Consider the following 23800-nt stretch of genomic DNA (forward strand, 5'->3'; position numbering starts at 1 on the left):
GTTAAACAAATGCAATCCCCACAATAATATTTTAAGACTCCACCACATCGAAATGTTTTATCACGTTGATAGAGATATGTATGCTCTAAGATTAAATTTACGTAATATGAGATTATTAGGGCGGGTCGATTTAAAAATCGCTCATTGTTCTGTGAAAATCGTATTCTAGGGATCAAAATAAGAAACTTTGCCGAAGGAACCATACCTCTAAAACGATTTCTGGTGTCCCCCAATTTGGGTCGAACTTTTGGGTAGGGGCAAATTTTGGAAAATCCCACTTTGACCCAATTAGAGTGCTCCAATCGAGTCCAAATGTATGACCGACCGCCACTAACTTTGGAGGCCCGACCCACCGATGCCTGAGGCAAACCCCCTGGAACCCCCCTGGGGGTTCACCATACAAACATTTCAAATTATTTTATTGCAAATTTTTTTATTTGTTTATACGTAATAATAAAATGTTACGTATACGCAGTGGTGCACCTCTATTCAGTTGGTATGGATATGTTTGTGCTGATTTTTTCATGTAAAGTGCAAAACCGGCGATTTTTTGAAATGTTTGTATGGTGAACCACCAGGGGGTTCCAGGGGGTGTGCCACTGGCATCGGTGGGTCGGGCCTCCAAAGTTAGTGGGGGTCGGTCATACATTTGGACTCGATTCGAGCACTCTAAATGGGTCAAAGTGGGATTTTACAAAATTTGCCCCTACCCAAAAGTTCGACCCAAATTGGGGGACATCAGAATTCATTTTAGGGGCATGGTTCCTTCGGCAAAGTTTCTTATTTTGATCCCTAGAATATGATTTTCACAGAGCAATGGGCGATTTTTTTGCCTCCCCACAAATCGACCCGGCCTAGAGATTATGGATTTTTTTTTTAAGTTTTACAATAAATAGCGTAGTTTCTAGGGATGAGACATGCACGAACTTGCAGATTAACTGGGTTATGGTAAATTATGCAATACGAGGAGTCGATTAGGAATTGGAGGCTTGCAATATGTACGTCTCTATTTTGGCATTGTTAAGGTGGCATTTAAAGTTTTATGTGATCCGAGGTAAAGCTTGCTGTGTTAGTTCAAATACAACAAAATAACGAATTTGCTCCATTTATTACTAATCAAGAGCGACGCAGAGTTTAAACGACTACCGGCGCTTTTCGGGTTGTAACTTTGAACAGTTTGACAAAATAGAAAAATATTTTAGACAAAACTTGTGGAGAATTGCATGAGGTAGAACTTTGTACTGAGCGAGTAAGCCATAGCAAGCGAGATATTTGCGAAAACCCAAAACCCAAACCTTTCACCTTAAATATCTCAAGATGCTCACGCGAAATATTGTGACTTTTAATTCCATCTTTACAATGCCAATATAGAGACGAATGCAAGTTTTCAGCGTTTTATCTCAAATTTCGGGATTTGATCTTTTTTACCTAAAATGACTGATCAAGTGTTTTTGGAATAGTTAAGTATCATAATTGTCAAAAAAACATAAAAACAAAATTAAGCAAGGTAATCGGATGCACATGACTCCGGAGCGCATCGCACTTGGTTGGGGCTGGGGCTTTAAATAGTAACTAAAATAAATTTATTAAATTGTTGGAATAAATTTAAATCGCATGAAAACATGAAAATACTAACCTAACGTCCAAGGCTGAAGACTGAAATCATATCCCGGAAGGAAAGAAGCTAACGATGGGCTAATTATAAGTTCGTTCCCGAACAACTAACGTGTACTATTTGTTTATTTTCTTGGAAAAGTCATACATACGTGGTTATTTTTTCACAACTTGTAAACTAGCAAGTAGTTAGTTAATTTTAGTCCAAATATAAGTTAGCCTATTATCAACTGTTATATTTAACTGTTATAACAAAATATTGCCTATATACGATGCATTCTCTATGTATGAAATGAGATCTGAACAAATTGTTAATGTTTTTATTTGTAATTTTTAGGCAAACTTTAGGCCAAAAATTAATATGCAATACGGCGTGAAAACATAAAATTTTTCTATTATATTTGAATTTTTTTTACAAATAGATTTCTGGCTTAGAAATATTTTGACTTGATTTTTATTTAATTCCTCAGTTACAGTGGTTGCCATGGAAACGCTGCAACCAGTTAATAGTTGACTTTTGTAGTCAATTCATAGTCAGTTCCGAAATCCCGTAATATAGTCAACTATTAGTAAGCCTTTTTTATTAATTGATATTTTCTTTCTGCAGGGATGTTTAAACTGTATGAATTACTACATTTTATTTTTAGAGCTTACCCAACTCTACTGACTAAAAACATTTACTCCGCTATAAATAGTTTTTTTTTTATTAAATTTTTATATCTAATTTTATTTAACAATGTTTTGAAACACAGTTGAGCTTATTGTCATGCGATGATATACTAGTTTTAATTTTTAGTAATGGATAGGGATTAGTACGTATGGTTTTATCCACTATGCCCTATAATTGATTGTATGGCAAAGTTGTAAAGAACCGATTTAATTTTTTTAAGTATTTGAAGATAACATGGTTTAAAAAGACTTGTAGTAAAAATGAGACATGTACATACATATAATTCACAAGGTCTTCTCTTCGTCGTATGTGCTATGTTTTAATAAAATTTTATCTTGGAAACCATACAAAGAACTAAAAACTTTCGACTTCAAAACGAATGCGACATTGTGAATTGTCTCAAATGTTTTGAGTCGAAAAAAGGCAGACTACACATAAAATTAATCTTAAAAAGACTTACGCAGTATATAGACAGTAAAAATTAAAGAGCTTAGATTTTAAATGTCTACATTTAGTGTAATATTTTTGCCTTAAAAACGCGTAAGCTAAGGGAACTGATAACTAAGATTTGGAGCTTAATTTTTGCTTGTGAATACTGACAATTGTTCTATCAATTGCGGAGGAGATTATAAGCCTATCAAGGCCGCTGTTTGGATACCTCGATTTCTTAGCAAACTTTTGAAGAATGTTACATAACAAAACTAGTTCAAAGAACGCTCTATCTCAGATATTTTTAAAAACACATTGTTTCAAAATTCCTTAGAAGAACGCCATATATATAAAACGCCCTGTTATGAAAAGTTCGAACATGGGCGTTTTTGAAGCTAATTCTGACATAAGACATTCTTCAATCGAAATATAATATATGTAAGACATTCTTAAAAACATTTGCAAATTTGAGACGGGCATGACGCAATAAAACCAGGCAGGTGGTCTCAGTACTACAACAAAAATTTGGCGGCCCTCATAATCCGGCCATAAATTTTAAGGTTGTAAGAAGGGTAATATTTTGGCTCTGTTTTAGTAATTTAGCAATGTAATGTGCGGAAAAGAGTCTAACTCCATATATCTCACACATTGGAAATGGGAACATGACAGAAAAAACTATGAGAAAGAAGAGGCAATAGGAAGAAAAAGTAGAGTAAGTTGAATTGAAGTGGGAAAAGTAAAGAGACCAAGAGGAAAGGTAAAGAGAGGAAAAGGGTGAGTGAGAGCAAAAGTAAGAATAGGGCTAATCGTTTAAGAGAAATTAGTAAAAAGAGGTTTACAGGAAGAGTAAGAATAATATAAAGATACGATTAATTGTAATAGTGATAGTTAGACTTGCATAAGAGTAAGAGGAAAAACGAAAAGATTAACGGAAGAAGGAAAGGAATAGGGAAGTTCAATGTGCCGATTAAGGTAAACACGTAAATGCAGAGTGAAGAGGAAATTAGAGAGCTTGAAAATGGTTAGCCAGAGGAGAGACATGTCTGTCGGGTTTGATCATACGGCTATTTCATGTTTGTCTAAACCAAGGTCAGCCAGAGCTGTTTAAAATCAAGTTTTCATAGGCCACATATTTCGTTTTTGCCATCAATAAATTTCTAAAAGCTCTGATTTTTTGAAGCATCTTTGCTGTGAAACCTCTACCGCTTTGTATTTTTACGCCAGCCACCATTTCCTGCTCAATGAACCTACCTCTTAATGATTCGTTCAAATAGATAAATGGTGGATCTTTCCACCGTGTACCACCGATTCCTAGCTTTTGTATTACAAGCTCCGCAGATACCCTTCCGTGTTTCATGACATTGTTCCAGGTCGTCAATCATCTCATTGACGTCAAACGTCTATTTCCATATTGCTTAGTTGTGGATAATGCGATAATCTGAAGATCTAGGTATTCAGTTGCGTTGACTAAAACTTTTCCATTTCCACTTAGGAAAAGGAAATAAACCATCCCACAAAAGGGTATACAGACCGCAGGCGTTGTCTTCCTGCACGTTAATTTATGTTTCGAAAAGGCACTAATGTAGTATTTTTTTATAATACTGAAAAATTCAACGCTGCAGATAAGTCAAAAATCAACACTCAGAATTATGAGGGCGAGTATTGTCAAATGCGGCTCCATTCTGTAATAATGATTTCACCTGTCTGGTTTTATTGCGTCATGAGACGTGGGTTACTCCAAATAAAATTAGAGTGTGTTCGAACTATCGACCTTTCAGTCGTCGTTATCTAAATTTCAATTATTCATATAAATGAGCTATGGAAATTTTCAGTAGTCATAATCAAGATTTTGGCAGATGATTAATTATGTATTTGTGTGTTGAGATGTTATCGTGTTCATAATTTTTGTAATAAAGACTAGTATCATAACTTCGATTAAGCAAGCATTATATATTTCTATATTTTGTAAAGTTGATATGCTGATAATTTGTTAAACATGTACTACTTTCTATTTGAGCACTGTAAACAGAACATAAGGATTTACACTACAGGAAATGGTGCAAATTTCGACTAAAGATAAAATGTATATTTAAATCATGTCATGTGGAATTAACAAACTACTATGAAGAATTCTAAAAAGGGTGCGACGTTTTCGCAAAATTTTCTCGAATTCTGATTTTTTTTTTTTTTTTTTTTTTTTTTTTTTTGTGGACGTATTCGATATTGATTTGAATAGTTTCAGTTGCAAAATTCACACAAGTTTTTTCTTAAAATATCGAAAATAAAAAGAAGAATTTAATTGAAGGAATTTGATAAAAAAATTGCCACTTCTATTTTTCTGTTCACTACTGTGTGTTGTACATTATCGTCAGCTGGCTGGAGGAACTTTGCCGTTCGAAAACCTAATATTCCAATATATCTAAAGAAACTCATTCCTTCTTTCGAAACTAACGAGCTCAGTACTCATTTCCCGTCGCTCCCAACATAGCTAGCATTATAATTAGAAAGAGTTATTGAAGCTTTGCTTTAGGATGCGCCGTCCTTCAACCGACTTACGAGAAAGGGCTTTCGTCCACTGTATTTAAAGTATGTTTTAAATAATTATAATTGGGATGTAATTTGTCTAAGGGTTTTTACAGCTTTCGCATTCGAGTACGAATTTCGAGTTTTGCCCCGTCGAACTAAATACAGTGCCTTACAGTAAGTTGGACCCTCAACTTATGTGGACAATTCTTTCAAGTATTCAAAGTGGCAAATCCAATCAAAACAAAAGCCTTTTAACTTACCATGTACGCGACGCCAATAAGTGGGTATACATACCATTTCCGACGTCCGATTGAACATTCGCAAAAGCAGATTCAATTACTTGCAGGAATAGACCAATCCCGAAAATGTTCCAATATATATGCAACAGATATCGCAGCGTGCGTAAAATTGCTAGACTTGCTAGACATATGTATGTATATACCAAAACAAAATAAAATGCTCATATTTTAATTGTGTGTATTCACACCAAGCCTTCAAATATACCCATCTCGGGAACCGAGTCAAACTAACATTATCTTATTATATGGTAACGAATTTACTGAAATTCCGCTTATTCCAAATCTTCTGCTAACGTTGGAATGACTAAACTGTTGAATAAATAACTCCAATATTGAATAATGCAAAAATGGTCTTTATTAGACTACTTGAAAATAACACTTATACTTCGCAACTGATAGCTTGCTTAAATCAAACTGATTGGTCGTGCCTCAACTGTTGCTGCTTTTATACTGTTTGGCTTCCTCGTTGCATATTTCTAGGCTTTTCTATTTCTAGAATTTACTAGTTAGTTACCAACTGTAAAATTATCAGCTATAACTACGTTTGTAGCTTCTCATATGCGCGTGTATATGTGAGTGATACTTGCACAAATTATTGCCTACTTTTGGGAGTATCTCAGATATATGCATGTGTTTTTGCGTTGCTCTCCGCTGCTTGTATGGACATATGTATAGACATGATGATTGATTTGTTGATGTGCATACAAGTCACTGCTTAGTATTGGCTTAGAGATGATATTATCCCTTAGTGTTGCTAATATTCGTCACAATCACCCTTATCGCGAAGTTCACGCGGAAAAGTGTTCGCCTTCACTTCTTTTGTTCGGGTGAACTTTTTCCGCCTATCGGCAATTTCGGGCGAACAAAAGTTCACTTTGAAACAGCTGATGCTCTATTGTGAATTAGCAGTGAACAAATAATTTGCTTGCAATTGTGTAAATTTTGTAAACAAGCACATATTTCCTTAAAAGACAGCAAAAACAGAGATAAAAAATTTTTAGTATTGCACGTAGGTTTGTATTGACTGAGCGCGATTAGAATATAAATAAGAAAGCGATTCGGAGGCAATTAAGGGACAGTTCTAACCCTTTGGAGCTAAGTGATTCACTGTAAGCTAAAAATTACTATTGTCAGCACTTTTGAATAACAAGTTAATTTTTTTTCAATTAGCTTTCGCCAATATTACAGGCTAAACAAGCCGGAATTCTAATATTTGCTAGATATTCTTACCAACTCCTTGTCACCATTGAAGCAAGAATTTGGAGTTCCACCAATTGTAAAGTTGAGTACATGTCTTCGTTTTTTCGCCTAGGGAAAAGGCGTTGGAAAGGACCATGAAGTGGGTCTTAGCCAATCTTGTTTCAGTGAGGTGCTCAACATTTTGGAACCGTCGCTTTGTCCACAATGGATAACTTGGCCGACTGATAAGTTGTCATAAAAAATTGAATTTACATACTTAACAATACAGGAATTTCACTTTTTTCCACTCAGCTTCCAATTGTGCATTATTTATTGATTTATTTCTAATAATAAAAGTACATATAATTATAAGAGTATCAAATTTCAATAGAAAAAATTACTAACATTTCCTCTCGTTCGCTTGTAAAATATATGTGAACAAATTTGGGTTTCCCCGCTGTTCATTTCGCCCGAACAAAGAGTTGCCGATAAGGTGAAATCTTTTTCGAACACGAAACATCTTATCTTGCTTTGCGATAACTGACAACAATTGGGAGCACCAACACAACAACAACTTTAAGAGATGTAGTCTTTCTCCACCTGTCTCTTTCAACTCCACTTTCTCTTAGCCTGCGAAACCTTTGTGATGTTATTCGCTGCACAATATTCGTATCTGCGTAAAGCTCATACAGCTCATCATTAAGTCTCATTATACACACTGTGGCAGCAAGTGAAGTTCTATATTGGCAGTGAATAAAGACCTTACATAGACTGAATGTGTCCATATTATTTAGGTTAGATTGGTTAGGTCCATGAAACTTCAAGGTTTTTTCTCTCGAATACTTCAAGGACCATCTGTTATCGTTCCCGAGGTGGTCGGGCTAGTACCTTAATGGTGCTTGTTACCGGAACGTACCGGATCTATATCCGGCAAAGGACCATCAACATCGATAACACTCCCCAAAGCCTTCGGGGAGTGTCTTTATCGTTAATACAACAACAACAACAACACTTTCTCATCTTCTCTCAATACCTTCAATGATTTCGGGCTAAACATGCTAAGAGACTTATAAAAAGGTATTTTCATTCGTTGAGGAAGAACTTTACTTTTAAATCTAAATACCCGTTGCATATATAAACTGAATTTGTTTGTGTTGTTTCCCAAATTCATCAATAGTATTTTATAGTGGGTCCAATAATCTTCAGCAATATTTTTTTAGCAGTTTTACTCTTCGAACTGATAGGATAGCTTATATAATTAAAGTGATAAGTAAAACAAAGCAAAAAAATAACATAAAATGAAACTCTTTCAAATTATTTAAAAAAATATACTTTATTATAAAAATTCAAAAAAAAATTTATCAATGAAGAATTGCCATATGAATGGAGTTTTAAGTAAGATTCAGTTTAAATAAGTTAAGTATGAATTCGTTTGTATGTAAAAACTTAAATATATGTACGTAGAGTTATAAAGGATACATGATTTGGTTTGCTTAACTAAAAAAATAGTTATGATTGAAAATTAATTCATGGGACTTAAAACTAAAAAGAAAAGGTTATGAAAATGTTAAGCTTAGATATTACGAGATCATTTGATGCAAATATAAAAATTATATGGTCAGTTCCTATACACTTTATTTTAGAAAAAACGTTTCCCCTGTCTTCTGTAATCAGAATGAAAAACTTATTCTAACTTTTAATGAATATTATAATATTTACAAATGTATAAGGTACATATTTACAAATTCAACTGGCCGATGCTTAAAATGAAACTTTCTACCGAAAAGATATACAAATATCCGAATATAAATTTTTGGAAAAAAGCGTACTTAATTATTTTAACAAGTTGAAAGTACTTTTTTTTTTAATTGCTTTAACCTTGTTTGATCTGTTTTCTTATGAGAACTTTCAAATTAACCTATGCACACAAATTTTGTTCACAAATAATATTTTTATCGGGCAGGTTAACCTTAAAGCTTACTTGAGAGAACGGCTCTAAATAATATAAATAATCCTAGTAAACTATGGTGTTGCGAATAATTATAAACTTCATTAAGGGCTTCATTTTGTATTGCGAGCGATAGTTCAGACGAACGATTCGTCTCCAAACTCCAAACGATTTCCCCTAGCAATGGTATTCTTTATCATTCTAAATTCATGTCAAACAGGAAGACGAAAGCAGTTGTCAAATGATATGTTGCTATCGATTAACATAGTGCAAATACACTAGCGATTCGTGTGAGGCGAAACGAACGTTCGTTTCGTAATAGAGAATGAGGCCCTACATATTTTTCTCTTTTCTTGTACCTCTGCTTAGGATCTTTCATTGTGAGATTCCATTCTATAATAGAGAAATACATTCAAGGCTGTTATTAATCGTTCGCAAAATTATGTACGAAAATTTCTGAACTTTTTTTCCATTTTTTATTATCTTTTTTGATATTTTTCCTCCTTATATCGATTTAATTTTAGTGACAAAAACACTTTAAGCAAGTCAGGGTCTCTAATTTTATATATAGTAAAGATAAAGTTCAAGATGAAACTAGAATATACCACACTCTCTAACTGTGCTTTATGGACAATATTGCTTGTGTCGATTGGCTATACAATCAGCATTTGTCGAACGATCATTTTGGACCATTACAAATTGTTAACTTAATAGAAATAACTTTCCAGATTTTCTTAGCTTCAGTTTAATGTATGTATGTATAATATAATTTTTATCGGTCTACTATCTATTGAAATTGAAAAGAGATGAATGATTCGACACACTGTTAAAATTTTCTGATTATGAGAGTATCTTGGATCTATTCTCTATACTAAGGCTATAAAATTAATTTCTTCCATGTCTAAATTAAAAATGGATCTGTAAATTGTCTCTCAATCGTTTCAAGTGAGGAACAGTTTAGGTCCCTAATAGTATATTTCCTATCTTTGGCTTTTAAAATACCATATATGTAATACTCCTATATTGCTACAAAAGGCTAGGTACATTCACAAACATCATAGTGCCGATATATTGCTGTTTAAACGTTTTTGTTTTTGTATTCAATAATCGAATGTACCTAAATTTAATTTTTTTTTGTCACACATATGCTGCTACAATCACAAACATTTTATAGGCTGTCTTGTTTTGATTTCGAATTCAAAACACATTGTGAGCATTTTCTATTAGCAAAATACTAAAAAGTAATAATTTTTTACTTCAGTAAAAAAAACTAAAATGAAAATATGTCAAAAAATTATATTTGGCAATTTGCAAGAGTCTTGTATTACTTGTAAAGTTTTAAGTTTTTAGTTGTTGCTATGGTTTATTGAAACTTAGCACATACGGCGAATGGGACATCTTGTGAATCGCCGATATACGTAAAAATAAAACATTCACAATTACAAACTAAAGTAAAAAATTTAAACAGAACGTTAGTGATAAATAAACAAAAGCTACAACTTGGTGCGATTCGTATACTAGATGTTTAATTCTTATAATTCTCAGAAATTTTTTATTAAAAATTTTTTCTTAAAGATTGAAAGTGACCGCTATGGTTCAACGGCTAAATCTTTTAAAACTATCAACTACGAATTAACACAATTTTTTATCATTTTATTTTTTTTTTTTGTTACAAAAACATTTTGCCAAACGTTTATCATATATTGGCTTTTTTTACATGTATATACATATGCACTTAATCTTTATATGGACCGCTAAGTGCATAACTTGATCTGCACTTATGAAATTGTTGCGCATAACATTAGTATTAAAAAGTGTGTGTCTCCACTATACTCCACTTTCAATTTTGGTATGCGTCACACACGTTGATCGAAAAAGTGCGTGTATCCACTATTTCTGCATACACTACTACGTTGTGTAATTAGCGATGAAATAATTGGTTCAACATCGCGCTATCAGTACACACAAGCAATTAAAGTTCGCCGTCGGGAAGCTGCTCACGAAACAGACAGCTGACGATAAGTTCACACAGCTCTAACATTTGCTCATTAAGAACAATCTTCGATCTAATAATGGGCGCTTACAGCAAACACAATTCTTGACGAATCGTTGAGTAATAACTTTCTTAACGCATCGTTCAGTATGAATACAATTTTTTAATTAATATAATTATTATTAGGCCTGCGGCCTTTATTTAGATCTTACTTAGATCAGAATGAAACACGTTTGGAACGTATCAACCAAACTTGTATTCGCTGAAAGCGCTCACTTCGACAAAAACATAGCTACTGATATCCAACCCCTTCTGTAACTATTTTCGAACTTAAGAAAAATTTTGAAAAATTCATAGTTCTGGAGTCCATAACTAGCATATTTCTGCAGTTAAAATCCCACACTGGAAATCGAGTTGGGGTGGTGTTGAAAATAAGTGTTATCAAAGCTGGCACCACCAAAGCTAACAGCTAGGGCTGTGAACTGCATCCGGATTTTTCAACTATCCGGATAAACCGGATATTCAAATAACCGGATAGCTAAGCAAAAAATCCGGCTATCCGGATTCACAAATGGGAAATCCGGATATCCGCTGTTCGGATATCCGGATACGTAAACGGCAAATCCTGATATCCGTATGTCCATATACTGAAATATAAAAGTTGAATATCTGCATATCATAATTGAACGAAGTAAACATCGAAAAATTATTCACAAGATCAGCCCAACTCTAAACGAAACGTCAAAAATTAAAATGCTACAATTTTACAAACAAGTGAATATAAGAACAGTGCCATGTGTTTATATTGTGAAAAACCGCTGTTAATTAATTTAAATGCCCCACGAATTTATTGTTATTAATTTTAAATAAAAATATATGGTACATCAATTTGTTGCTTTCACTGGATATCCAAAAATACGGTTATTAACCGGATCTTCATAAATCCGGATAGTTTCACAAACGAATATTATCCAGATATTCGAAAATGCGGATAGTCCCAGCCCTACTAACAGCTGTTTGTTGTGCATAAATAAACAAATGGTTGGAAGCATTGATGAAGCGCTACAAATTAAAACTAATTTATTCATGTTTTTTTTTTTCATGAAAATACTACAATATTGGAATCTGACATTTGAGCCCAATTAGAGAACGCACTTAAGTAAAAGTTGAGAACAATCTTTTTCCCAACATGAGAAACGGCATTTTTTTTTTTCAAATAAAAAATGCTCTTTTTGTTGAGAAAGCTATGATTCTCAAGTTGATTGATTGTTGATAAACAACGCTTTCGATTTGAGAAGTATGCTGGTCATTAACTTGAGCTCTAATGTGACTCAAGCCCGGAAAATCAACTGAAACCATGAGGAAACCGAGGAGCTTTATATGCTGGTTTCAAAACCGGGCAAATTATTGCACGAATGGTAATCGATAATGAACCCAATCATAATCCTTGACGACGGAACATATGGGCTTCTTCGGGGTTTCAATCACTGGAGTGCAGCACTGCATTAAAAGGGGAATTTTATGTTTTAGCTAAAAATAATATTCAAAGATACATCTTAGTTCGGATGCAGCGCATAGAGCGGTATATGTGCTTTATATGGTATAAAATAGTACGTTTAAAATTTCTATGCGCAAAAATTATGCACATCTGTGTTGGGCATTAAGTTAAAGCCCCGTCACATAATCATTTTTCCATATAGATGCGTTTAGCGCAATCTTATGCATGATGAGTAGATTGCATGTACTTTTAGGGAGATCGAGCGACACAGGCGCCATTTGACATTAAAAAGTAGCCAACTTCCAACTATTGTTGCAAGCAAAGCATAAGAAGAAGAATTCGACATTTGCTTTGGCTAAGGGTGCTTTCACACTTTGCAAGTGAAATTGTTTTTCCCACTCGTTAATACTTTTTTAACATTTTTCGCAGTTGAAAACTCCAATTTAACAAATGACAGGACACAAAATATGTTAGCAAGTATTTTTCTTGTATAGTCAAGAATGTTTATAACAGTGCTTCACGAAATTTTTTATGTGAATTGGTAAGGCGAAATAAATTTTAATTGCTAAGTCTGAAGTTCCTTCATATTTACAAACGCAACATTTTGCGTGATTGTGGCGATGTTACTGGCCTGCATAAGATTGCGTAGAATGCATCTATGTATATGAAAAAGTTGATTGCGGATCGGTCTTTAGAAGTTGTAGCAGCAAAAATTGCGGTAAACACGGTACAAAAAATTTATTGTAAAAAAATTTAAATATGGTTAGAGTATCTAACACTATACAAAAGGGTTAATTGGATGAATGAATTATTAAGTTATGATTATTCCATTGCCGCTACATATTTTACACATTAACTTACCTTTTCTAATTTTGCTGCTCTAAAGTTCAACTACACTAAAAATGTATTGGGGGCTTTTTTGAAAATGTTTTATACTAAAAATACTACGAAGAAAATGTAAAATTTTTCAACAACACAACAGCTAATGAAATATACAGTAGGCCAAAACAGACAACAAGAATATATACGTGTATTAATAAGGGTTACAGATTAGAGTGGAGCGAAATAAAAAAAAAACATTTTATCTTAGCTTTGTGGAAAATATTTTAACTTACAAAAAATTTGCCACATACATACATACCCATTAGTAAAATTTAAAGTTGAACTTCTATAAATTTTGTAACTCAAACTACGCAAACCAAATTTTAAAACGTTTTCGAAAAAGTTCGAAAATTCGAGAAAATTTCGAACTTTCTGTTTGGAGTTTTCTGAATTTCTTTAAGTATATAGTTTTTAACCCAATTAAGTTTAGTCAAAAAAGTACTAGCTTCATTTAGGAATTTAAATTTTTTTCCGACTGGTTTTTAGATATTCCTCCAAACAAAACGCGAACAATTTTTCTTTATGGAAAAAAATATGCAATCCTTTTGTAGAAAAATTGTCTTCCATGAACTTTCGAGCTTTTTCGAAAATGTTTTCAAGATTGGTTTGTATAGTTTAACTTACAAATTTCATTGAAGCTTTTCTTTAAATATCGAAAATAAAAATAAATAAAAAAAATAGCTTTTGCTATTTTTATGTTTGCGTCTCTACCTAAAGAACTCATCAGACATCTGCGACTCGAATACTTCAGATTTCTAATATTGCAAGCCGTTATACAATAAAATCAATTAATTCATGACACCTTTCAATTTTCCTTCAATAATAAATATAATACATGAATAAATATTACTGCAAAGCTATGGATGCTCATTACATTTTTTTACTAATTTTTTTTAAATTTTACAACATTTGAAAAAGTTGTATAATTAAACATTTTACGATGATTTTAAACATGTGTTTCCAAAAATTGAAAATAATTGCCCTTTCACATACCCAATGAGAGCGCAATTGTGCTATGAAATGAAGACCCCTGAATTAAAACTAGATTGCGCCTGTCCCTAAAGCTACAATCCATGAGCGCCCTTTGAGAATTTGCCACATGCATATGCAACTAGCATCTCATTCTTCAGCTGTGCGGAGAAATGAGGTGAAATATTACCTAAGGCCTAAAACGCACGAGCGCATAGTTATGGAGTGTTGCCTTTACTCAGGGATGGCTTTCACTCCAGTCCGTTAAGGTGAAGGTCTCTTATGTTCAGAATCATAGATGTTAAGTAATGATTAGATAATGCTAATGATTGCTAATTAACCTTCAGTTGCGACATTCTCTAATGCATTAAATAATTAGAATTAGTTCAACTAATTCCTATTAAATAATTGAAATTTTTATTACAATGGTAAATCTAATTGCAATTAGTTGCCATTAGCAAAAAAAACTAAAAAAGCACCTAATTGCAATTAAATTTACCATTAGAACAAAAATTTCAATTATCTAATTAGAATTAATTAATGAATTAGAGAATATAAACCAATTGCATCAATTGCTAATTCTAATTGGAATTTAACATGTATGTTCACAATATTATTTAGATTTTCAGAATGTTATTCTGAGTTTACTGTCTGTGCTTCTTTGTAGATGCATTTTGATTGCAAGCGTCGGCGGAATATTATATTTTTTCGATATAACGGCCGGGACTTCCAAACGTTGTAGATGTATAACACACAAAAAGTAGGTGTGAAGACATAACAGAAAGCCAGATAATGCTTAGAATTTTAGCCCTCTATTTTTGTACAACTTTAAGGTGCCCGCGGGATTGACGAGAATGGTGTTGACTTTTATTATATCCAACACTATAGACACCAGCGAGAGCACTAGGTGCGAATCTGTAACTCCGGGACTATGTTTGTGTGTCTTTGCAGGAAACTTTCTTCTTCTTATAGCGATAAAATTGTTCTCCAAAGGTTTTGGCGACGAAACCTCTTCACTCTGGAGTTATGCCTTGCTGCTTGTAACATTCAAGCCTGCTCCGCTTAAACTGATACTCATTGTGTCATTTAAGTCAACCAGGTTTCCTCGACATAAGTTTATGTATGGTCTTCACCGAATAATCCCGGAACCGCTTCATTCGACGGCGTCAATGCCTAGGCTCTGCATCATATAGCAGGACAAGTTGAAATTGATTTACAGAGCTTGATTGAGGACAAGTTGCAATTGACTCTCACAAATATTTAGCTTATAATTAATTTTAATAGACATTAAGCCACTAACTACAATAGGAGGGATATTCACGTCAACTCTTTGTCAACGTATTTGCCTAAAAATTATTTGTCTCCTCTGAAACATGTTTTTGTAAATTGTGTAAAAAAGATAATCACATAAAATTACCTCGAATATGTTGTACAAAATCAAGAATAAAAAAACTAAAAAATTTCAACTTTTATAAATTACAAAATCTATCACAGAACGTAAGCTAAGAAAAAATATATATTTTTATTTCGCTCCATCTGAATATGCGGTATGTATGTATGCATGGAGTCAAACCTTCAACAAATATCTGTTAAAAAATTATTTATATATTTTACACTGCAAGAAACTACTAAACAAATTACTAAAAAAAATTCTAAATATTGCTTTCTAATTATAATAAAAACACAGTACAAATTACATTTTCACTTTTATTAATTTTGCAGCTTAGTAATAACTATTATTTTTATATGGTAGGCATATTTATATATATATATGTATGTATGTATGTATGTATTGATGTGATAGACGTTATGCGAAATACTAAATTGGCAATTAAATTTTAATGCAAATATACATATTTTAGGAGATATTGGTAATATAAATTTGAAATAACGCACAAAATATGTTTTAGGTATATTTTCCAGTTTTTTTTTTTTTTTTTGTTTTTCAGTTATTGCCAAAACTACTTTCTACTCGTATATAGAACTTAGACTCAAATAAATGGAGATTTTTTTGCTTGTTTTTGTGTTTTTTTTTTTATTGAAAATTAATTTGACAAAAAATTATTCAAATATTTACAATGCATGGAATTCAAATACTAAAAGCTAAATAAAAAAAGTAAATATGTATACATCAATTACTACAACAAAATCCAAATTATAAATTCCAAAAAAAAAAAAAAAAAATACTTGGTGAAAAAATATTTGTATATATGTATAAAACTAAAAACTAAAAAGTATAAACTAAAATTGTATTTTTATTTTTACAGCTAAATAAGCAAAAAAATATTTGTAAACAAAAAATAAACATGCAGACATGTGAAATATATGTTTTTTTTTTTTTCATTTATATAATGGTGCTTCTATATTTCTGGTATTACTGTAATTTTTTTTTTGTCTTAAAACAACTAATTTTCTAAATACGTAATTACTGCAAGAAAAATTAAATAATTCATTAGTACCCAAGTACTTGGATAAGTTGTTATTAAAAAATTATTTGTATGTTTTGAACGCGTCTACTAAAACTAAATGTTAGTAAAAAATTATTGTTATGTTTAGAGAGCAAATGCTAGCGTTGAACAAGAGGCAGAATTGAAAGTTTAGAATATTTTTAAAACAACATATTTTTAGAATAATGTTTAGGTTTTTACTACAAAATGTAATTGATATCAAAACTTTAATATAAATAATTAATGCCAGCTTTGACACTACCTTGAAACATAGGCCAAAGCTATTTTAGTACATTTTGCAAATGTTCTATGTATGGCATTAGATGCAAATTTGAAAAATTAATACTTTAAAGTCACAACTTTGACGAAATTTTAGTACATTCATTTCAACAGCTAAAATTCAAGCATTAGGTTAAGCATTTTTTGTAAATTGAACATGTTTAGTACTAAATTTCTTTTTAGCACTGCAGTGGACTACACGTAACCGAAGCGTTCTTGTATTAAACTCATAGTTCTATAGCAAATATTTGCAAGGTTTTAATATTTAGTACTTAAACTCTTCTTTAGTAATTTGTAAGGAAAGTGCGTTTTTAACGATTGCGTAGTTTTGTTGTTGTACTGTTGGAAACTGTGGACAAATCTGCTAAACGCTACCGAAACGCATCTTTATTTCTACCGAAGGGCTTCAGCAAAATTTTTAATCAAAAAGGTGTATACTGGTTTCATACATAAACTAAAGCTATGTGGTACATTTTGCAAATTTTTGTGTACTTGGTCTTAGAATTGGAAAACTTCTCGCTTTGTAATTTTAGTACATTACATTCGATATCTGCAAACAAACACAAGGCTAAGCATTTCTTTTGCTAAACATGTTTTTTGCAATTGATTTAAATTTGCAAAAAAATATTCAAAATGTAGGAGTTTCAAAAATGACAACACAGTTTCTCTCTACACCCTGTAAAAACAGAGAAATCCTCGCGCAGACTGAACAATAGTATTAAATTTATGTTAACACAAAGTGGTTTTAATGTTACTGCAGATTAAGGTAATTATTTTTTACCAAGAGCTTTAGCGGGAATCTCCAACAGGCAACAACAGCAACATCTTTGTATCATTGGAACGCATACTCCAATTGGAAATTTTAAATATTTACCCATATGTGCCCATTGTTAAGATAGTGGCCTAAGTCATTTCAAACTCATGATCTTAAATGCATTGTTAGTCCTAAAGAAATGCATATGTAGATGGTTCTACCAATTTAGACTAATATGTATCTTTTGGCTATTGGAATCTAACAAACAGGAGGCCAAGAGATATACAAACAAACTGAAACGACGTGACTTACAACTTTCATAAAAAAATATATGAAAAGTTTAAAAGCATTTTAATATGAAATTTACAGAAAAATTTCGAATTATAAGAAGTTATTTTTTTATGAATAGGGGGGTTAGTTTATAGCTATAGACTGGCATTTTTAAATTAGATCAGAAAGACATTTAGTACTATAACCGCTGTGATATTCAAATGTACTTTTTTCATGAAATATGCAAGCTTTCAAGTTTTAAGTACATTTTTTCACTAGTACTAAACTTAAAGAACTACGACTTTTAGTTTATTCTTTTAATTATAATAGTTTACCCTAAATAATAATTTCAACGCTAGCACACAAGGTATAGAATTCAAAAGATGATATATGAGCTTAAAATTTAGTGGTTATTGAGACAGCTCTAGTTTTTTAGATTATTATCGTTTTGTTTTAATGTACTAAAATGATGTGAAAAGTATTATTTTGTTTCCAAACTAATAGTGCGCAAGTGGAAAGCAGAAAATTTTTAAATTCGAATTTTATACATACAATACATATTCAATAACCGCAGAGGAGTAGCAAGAAAATATACGAAGTTCTAAAAAGCCCCAAAATTACAGAATTGTTAATTATTTAAAAATATGCATATCATAGACGAATGAAAATGCGCACATGGAAATAGTCTACAAAAAAGAGATATATAGCCAATATTTCGGCGAGGAAAGAAGCTTAAGAAATATTTTACACTACTGGGATTTCAGAACAATAGTTCGCTTGTGCCGTCTTTTTTTTTTTTTTTTTTTTTAATTATGTGAATACGTATTTCCCGCGCTCTCAACAACAACGCATGCGCTTTTCATCGGTTGTGGTGATGATATGAATGAGATTAGATATTTGGAAACCAACCTTTGCACAGTCGCAAAATTAAGCTAGTAATACTTTCTGCTGTTGAAATGTAAAAAATTTGTACATTCTGGCGAATTTTGACATTCAAAATAGTACAAATTTTAGTTCTTATTTATTAAGTATGAATGCGCATTTCAAATACGTATGAGTGCGCATATAAATATACATATGCATTTGTGTAAATACATAAGTACGTTTTAGAGCCTTGTAATTTCCTCGTACTTGCCTATGATAGTTAAATTATGTAAAAATATAAATTTTTTTATTACTAGTTGAAGAAAATTAGTATTTTGAAAAAACTTTTAACTTAGTATACTTGTCAATATATTATTTAATATTCATTTACAAACTAAATTAGAAAAAAACTAAAAATTAATGCAAAACGATTTTTATTTTGTTCACTAAAATGCTGAACTTGTACTAACGCTATTTCTCTGTAATAGAATGTTCTTTATAAAAAAAAATCGTTTAAAAGCTTTTGAAGGGGCATCTAGCAAAATTTTGATTTAAGCGCTTCAAAAAGTTTTTTTTTTACTAGTTTTTGGTACATTTCAATAGCGAACTTTTTAAAAAAAAACTGTTTCCCGCAAGTTAACTATGAACCTAGCAGTTATTCTCTATTTTAGTGTCACATTTTGCAAATGTTTTAGATCAAGTTTTTCAGGCTAAGTTTTGTTTATCCTGGTTTAAAAGTGTTTTACTGCTTATAGAGATCTTTTTCATTCGATAACAGAACTTTGGCAGAATATCGCAATTACTGCTAAATTTCTTAGTACGCATTGTTAGCGGTAAGCTTTGCTAAAATGTTGCATTAATATGCAGAGATAGTTTGTTCACAGCTAACTTCGGTGCAAGATTTTAGTACACATTTCAATGTACTTATTTTTTTGTAAATATTTTAGGGAAAAACTAACAAGCCTCTACTTGAAAAATATTGTATTCATTTAAAAACCGTTTATTCTAAGATTCTGATCACTATTTCTTTTATCAACCATGTGGCAACGCATGGAAATTTTTTCACATATATGTTGTACCTGCTAATTTAGAACAGAACTCTGCATTTTCAAAATTCTAATTATATGAATTTGACCTATTTTCCAAAGGTTTTATGTACTCATTTTTAAGTACATGTCAGATCTTAAGTTTAAGTGCCGATTTTCTACAAACTAAGATTTTAATCATAGCAAGATAACATTGTCATATTTCAGTGGCCTAAGTGCACAGGTTATCACTGCACGTTTTTAGGAAATGTATTTTCATATTGGCAGTTTTGCAGTTGTTTGCTTTTTACATACAAATCATTTTAGTAGAACGTTTCGATACTCGAATTATTTTGGAACGATTTCACGGTAATTCCTGTTAGTTCCCATGTGTCATTCAACTATATACCAAGCTCAACATATTCTTTTTGAAATCTTAAAACACTTTTTCGATAAAAAAAAAACGTGACCAGTATACTGCCGTTCATAGCAAAAAGGCAGTATATTGCCCTCTTACTTAGGAATTTTAATGCCAATAAAAATTTGCGATTACAATTTACTCATTAACTAAAAAAAATACTCATTTAAAATCTACAGTGAAAGATAAAACCAGGTTTTCAAATTGATGTTTACTTGAAAATTCTTAAATTTCCTTAATAAAAATCCACTTTACTGGGTGTTTGCTATGGACGACAGTGTAAATGTATTATTAGCGCATATAAATCCTTTACATATTTACTAGTGTCCCATCAATGTGTGTATATTAAGTACTGCTAATGTTAGTAGCAAGCTTAAAAAAAAATGAAAATAAAAATTAGCCAAGAAAGTAAATTTTTAATATGTGCAAATTTAAAATATTTTAAAGTATATATGGTGGCAGGCAATACTAACGAAGTGTTATAAACTAAATTTTAACAATAAACACAATTCTAAATTAATAAAAAGAAAAAAAAACTAGTTCAAATTGGTTGCATAATGCGCGCTGTATAATTCGAAACTAATTCGAATAATTATGCTTTTTTACCTAATTACATTAGTACATACAACGCTGTTCAATAAAGCATATTAATAATGTATAGCATATAAACAAATGTATATTTATATTTATTTTTGTATTAATTTCAAGAATGATTGGGCAAGCAGTTAAGATATTTATACATTTCAAATGTATGCATGTATGTATGTCTACTAAAAACTAGTAACTTATTTTATATATAAAATGTCATGAAATCAAATACTAGACTAAACAAACGCTAAATACAATATGAATACAATTAAGTTTAGATCTCGTACTAAGTTAGGGCTGGTTGCAATAGTATGAAGTTCGCTCATATAACCGTGCGTCATAGAACGCCATGAGAGACAATATGCTACAGAGACAAATATGTTACTAATTCACAAGTGAAACAGAAACAGAAATTGTAATTTAGTTTTTCTTTAACTTACAAAATTTATGTTCAAATTTTTTCAAATGGCATTAATGATAGCGCAGTTAATTGTATGTATGTTTGAAATTAAACACATATGCATGTATATGTACAATATATTAAATGAGTCTTACTGGATGTTATGCTATTTCGATTATATGCAGTAACAGTTGATTTAGAAAGGAACATGAAAATTAGTTTTAGTTAAATAATTTTGTTTTGTTTGCGAACTGATGTTTGATGAACTGAAAGTTTATATGTGTGATTGTGTATGTTTTTGTCTGTGTGCGATTCAGCTTTCTTTTTTGGTATGTTAATAGTAAAGCAGTCCTAAGTATACAATTTCTTCTATGTAGAAAATTTCGAAAATGTGTTACTACTAACATTGGTGTATTCTCTTGAGCCACAGTGTGCATGACTTGAAATCTAATGCTAGGCTTTTATGGTTAAAAAAAACTGTTGCTGATAAATTTAAATCGAAGCAAATGACATTAGGTATACATAATAAAAATTAACGAATAAAGAATTTGAAGTGCATTTTGCGCTTTTCAGTAAAACATTCCAACTATGCACTAATGCATTTAGCAGCTTTGATATGAACATAAATCATCCTTTTCGTTTTTCTTCCTTTTTTTAATGTGCTTAAGTGGTCACCTATGTATCTTTTTCGGAGGTACGTAAATGAAGTATATGTATATCTAGATATATTTATATCTGGGTGTATGTATGTAGGAAATGAATCTGGCATGTATGTTGTAGTTAGGTATGTATTTTGTTATGTTATGTCATGTTTATCTAAATTAAACGCAATCAAGTCGGTGGTTTAAAAATTCTAATTTTCATTATTTATAATTATTGTTATATGCTTCTTGTGTTAAATCTATGAATATGTTACTTTTTTGTGTTTTTCCTGCAACTCGGTTATAGGTAGGTTATAACATTTTTAGGGAAACTGTTTAGTTTTTTTTTTTTTTTTTGTAATTCTCATTTTATATTACTTTATAATATTTAATGCTCTGCGTATATATACTTAAAATTAAATATACATAAGTATGTATATATGGTACTTCCGTTTAATGTAATATGAATACATGCACTTGAGCCTTTTTTTTGCTCAAGAAGTAAATATATTGAAAAGCGCGCCAATACACACGCTTTAAAAATTATATAATAATACTTAATACCGGCATTTGTTTAACAATTGCAAATGCACAATTTGTTTTTTTTTTTTTTTTTTTGTTTTTTGCTTTCCTGCTAATATTGCCGCAGTTCCAAATTGACAATTTCTTATTGACGCGCACATATCATATGTATGTAGGTTACAATTTGCAGCCATAAAAAGTATTAGCCTTAATATTTTGCAAATTTCATATGCTATTCATTGCTTTTAGTGTCACTTAAAAACTAAATATAGATATTTTCTTTTTTTGCATTTCAGTTTGAGTTTACATGCTCTTTTTTCCGTTACTGTGTTTTGTTTTTGTCTTTTTTAAAATAATTAATCAAATGTCTTAGTTTTTATTAAATCAGTATTTAGTTTTTTTGTATGAAATTTATGGTGTTTTAGCAAAAAAATAATTTATTAACATTATCAACTAACTTTTTAAATTATGTCCCTCTTCAATGTACTTCACCTCTCCTTAAGTTTGTTGCTGTTGTCTTTATTACTTTGCGTTTGCTGTATTAGAATAGCGCGTAAGTAGTACTATCCTATATGATAACCAAATTAATTCTAGTAATGATAATAATAATAAGCTTTTATACACTTTTCAGTGTTTTTTTTTTTTTTTATTCAAGGTTTTTGTTTTCTTTAATGCATGTAATTCAAATACAAACTGAGAACGTAAATGCTGTAACCAGCAAATATAAATAAATTAACAAATTCATTTTCTTTGCGTTATCACACAGAAACACAAACAGTTACATGCATATAGCACAAATACTTATTGTAAATCATACGCACAAGACAACTTTGCATAATCAAGCTGTATTGCGTTTGCGCAAATGCAGTTCGACTTGCGTTTATGAGTTAAATGAGAGCATGAAATTCAATTAGTAGTACTAATAATATAATTTAATATGTATATATGTATGCATAACATATTTTTATGTTAACGGAGTATTATATGTATTCTGCACACTCAATGTATGTTTATAAACTTCTTCAACCAATTCGAAAGTTACAATACCCGAACTTTCGTTTTATATGATAAGCTTGCATTTTAGACATACATGCCCATACCGTACATTTGACTCCAGTCCACTCCTTGAAAGCTAGACATATCTACATTTGTAAGTGTATAACTTTGATATGGATTATGAGCTGCGGTTAAAGTATTGCCAGCGACAAGTGCAGCTTGTTGTGCAGCAGCCGCTGCCAAGGGATGATGTGCTGTTTGAGCGGTATGTGCGCTAGGTGCACCAGCAGGACCCGCAACTGCGAGTGCATTATGTGCATTTTGCGCAGCAGCAACACCTTGTGAGTTGGCGGCATTATGTTGTTGATGTGCTGCAGCAGCGGCAGCAGCATGGGCAGAATGTTGCTGTTGAGCGGCGACCGCAGCATTTGCATGCTGTTGCTGTTGTGCCGCTACATGCTGTTGTTGAGCATGCACTAAAGCATTAGCTGCTGCAGCGTTAGCAGGTATGGGATAAGGTGCATATCTACAAAATATTACAAAACAAATTACAAAAGTTAATATAGCTCACATTTTGTTATTAAAATTA

At 31.6% G+C, this 23800-nt stretch overlaps 2 protein-coding genes across 7 annotated transcripts in view; one reads left to right on the forward strand and one right to left on the reverse strand.

The window, feature by feature from the left end:
* LOC137249249 (uncharacterized) overlaps positions 1-23800 on the forward strand; it is an 87216-nt gene that overhangs the window by 33785 nt on the left and 29631 nt on the right. The gene's annotated exons all lie outside the window — the stretch shown is intronic.
* msi (musashi) overlaps positions 8032-23800 on the reverse strand; it is a 584216-nt gene continuing 568447 nt past the window's right edge. For all 5 annotated transcript variants that reach the window (XM_067780543.1, XM_067780555.1, XM_067780549.1 and 2 more), the window contains one exon: positions 8032-23737. In XM_067780543.1, the coding sequence (XP_067636644.1) occupies positions 23296-23737 (442 nt within the window). In that variant the 3' untranslated portion in view covers positions 8032-23295. The remainder of the gene's footprint in view (positions 23738-23800) is intronic.

This window comes from Eurosta solidaginis, chromosome 1 (genome assembly GCF_040869045.1).
Source record: "Eurosta solidaginis isolate ZX-2024a chromosome 1, ASM4086904v1, whole genome shotgun sequence".
Classification (NCBI taxonomy): domain Eukaryota; kingdom Metazoa; phylum Arthropoda; class Insecta; order Diptera; family Tephritidae; genus Eurosta; species Eurosta solidaginis.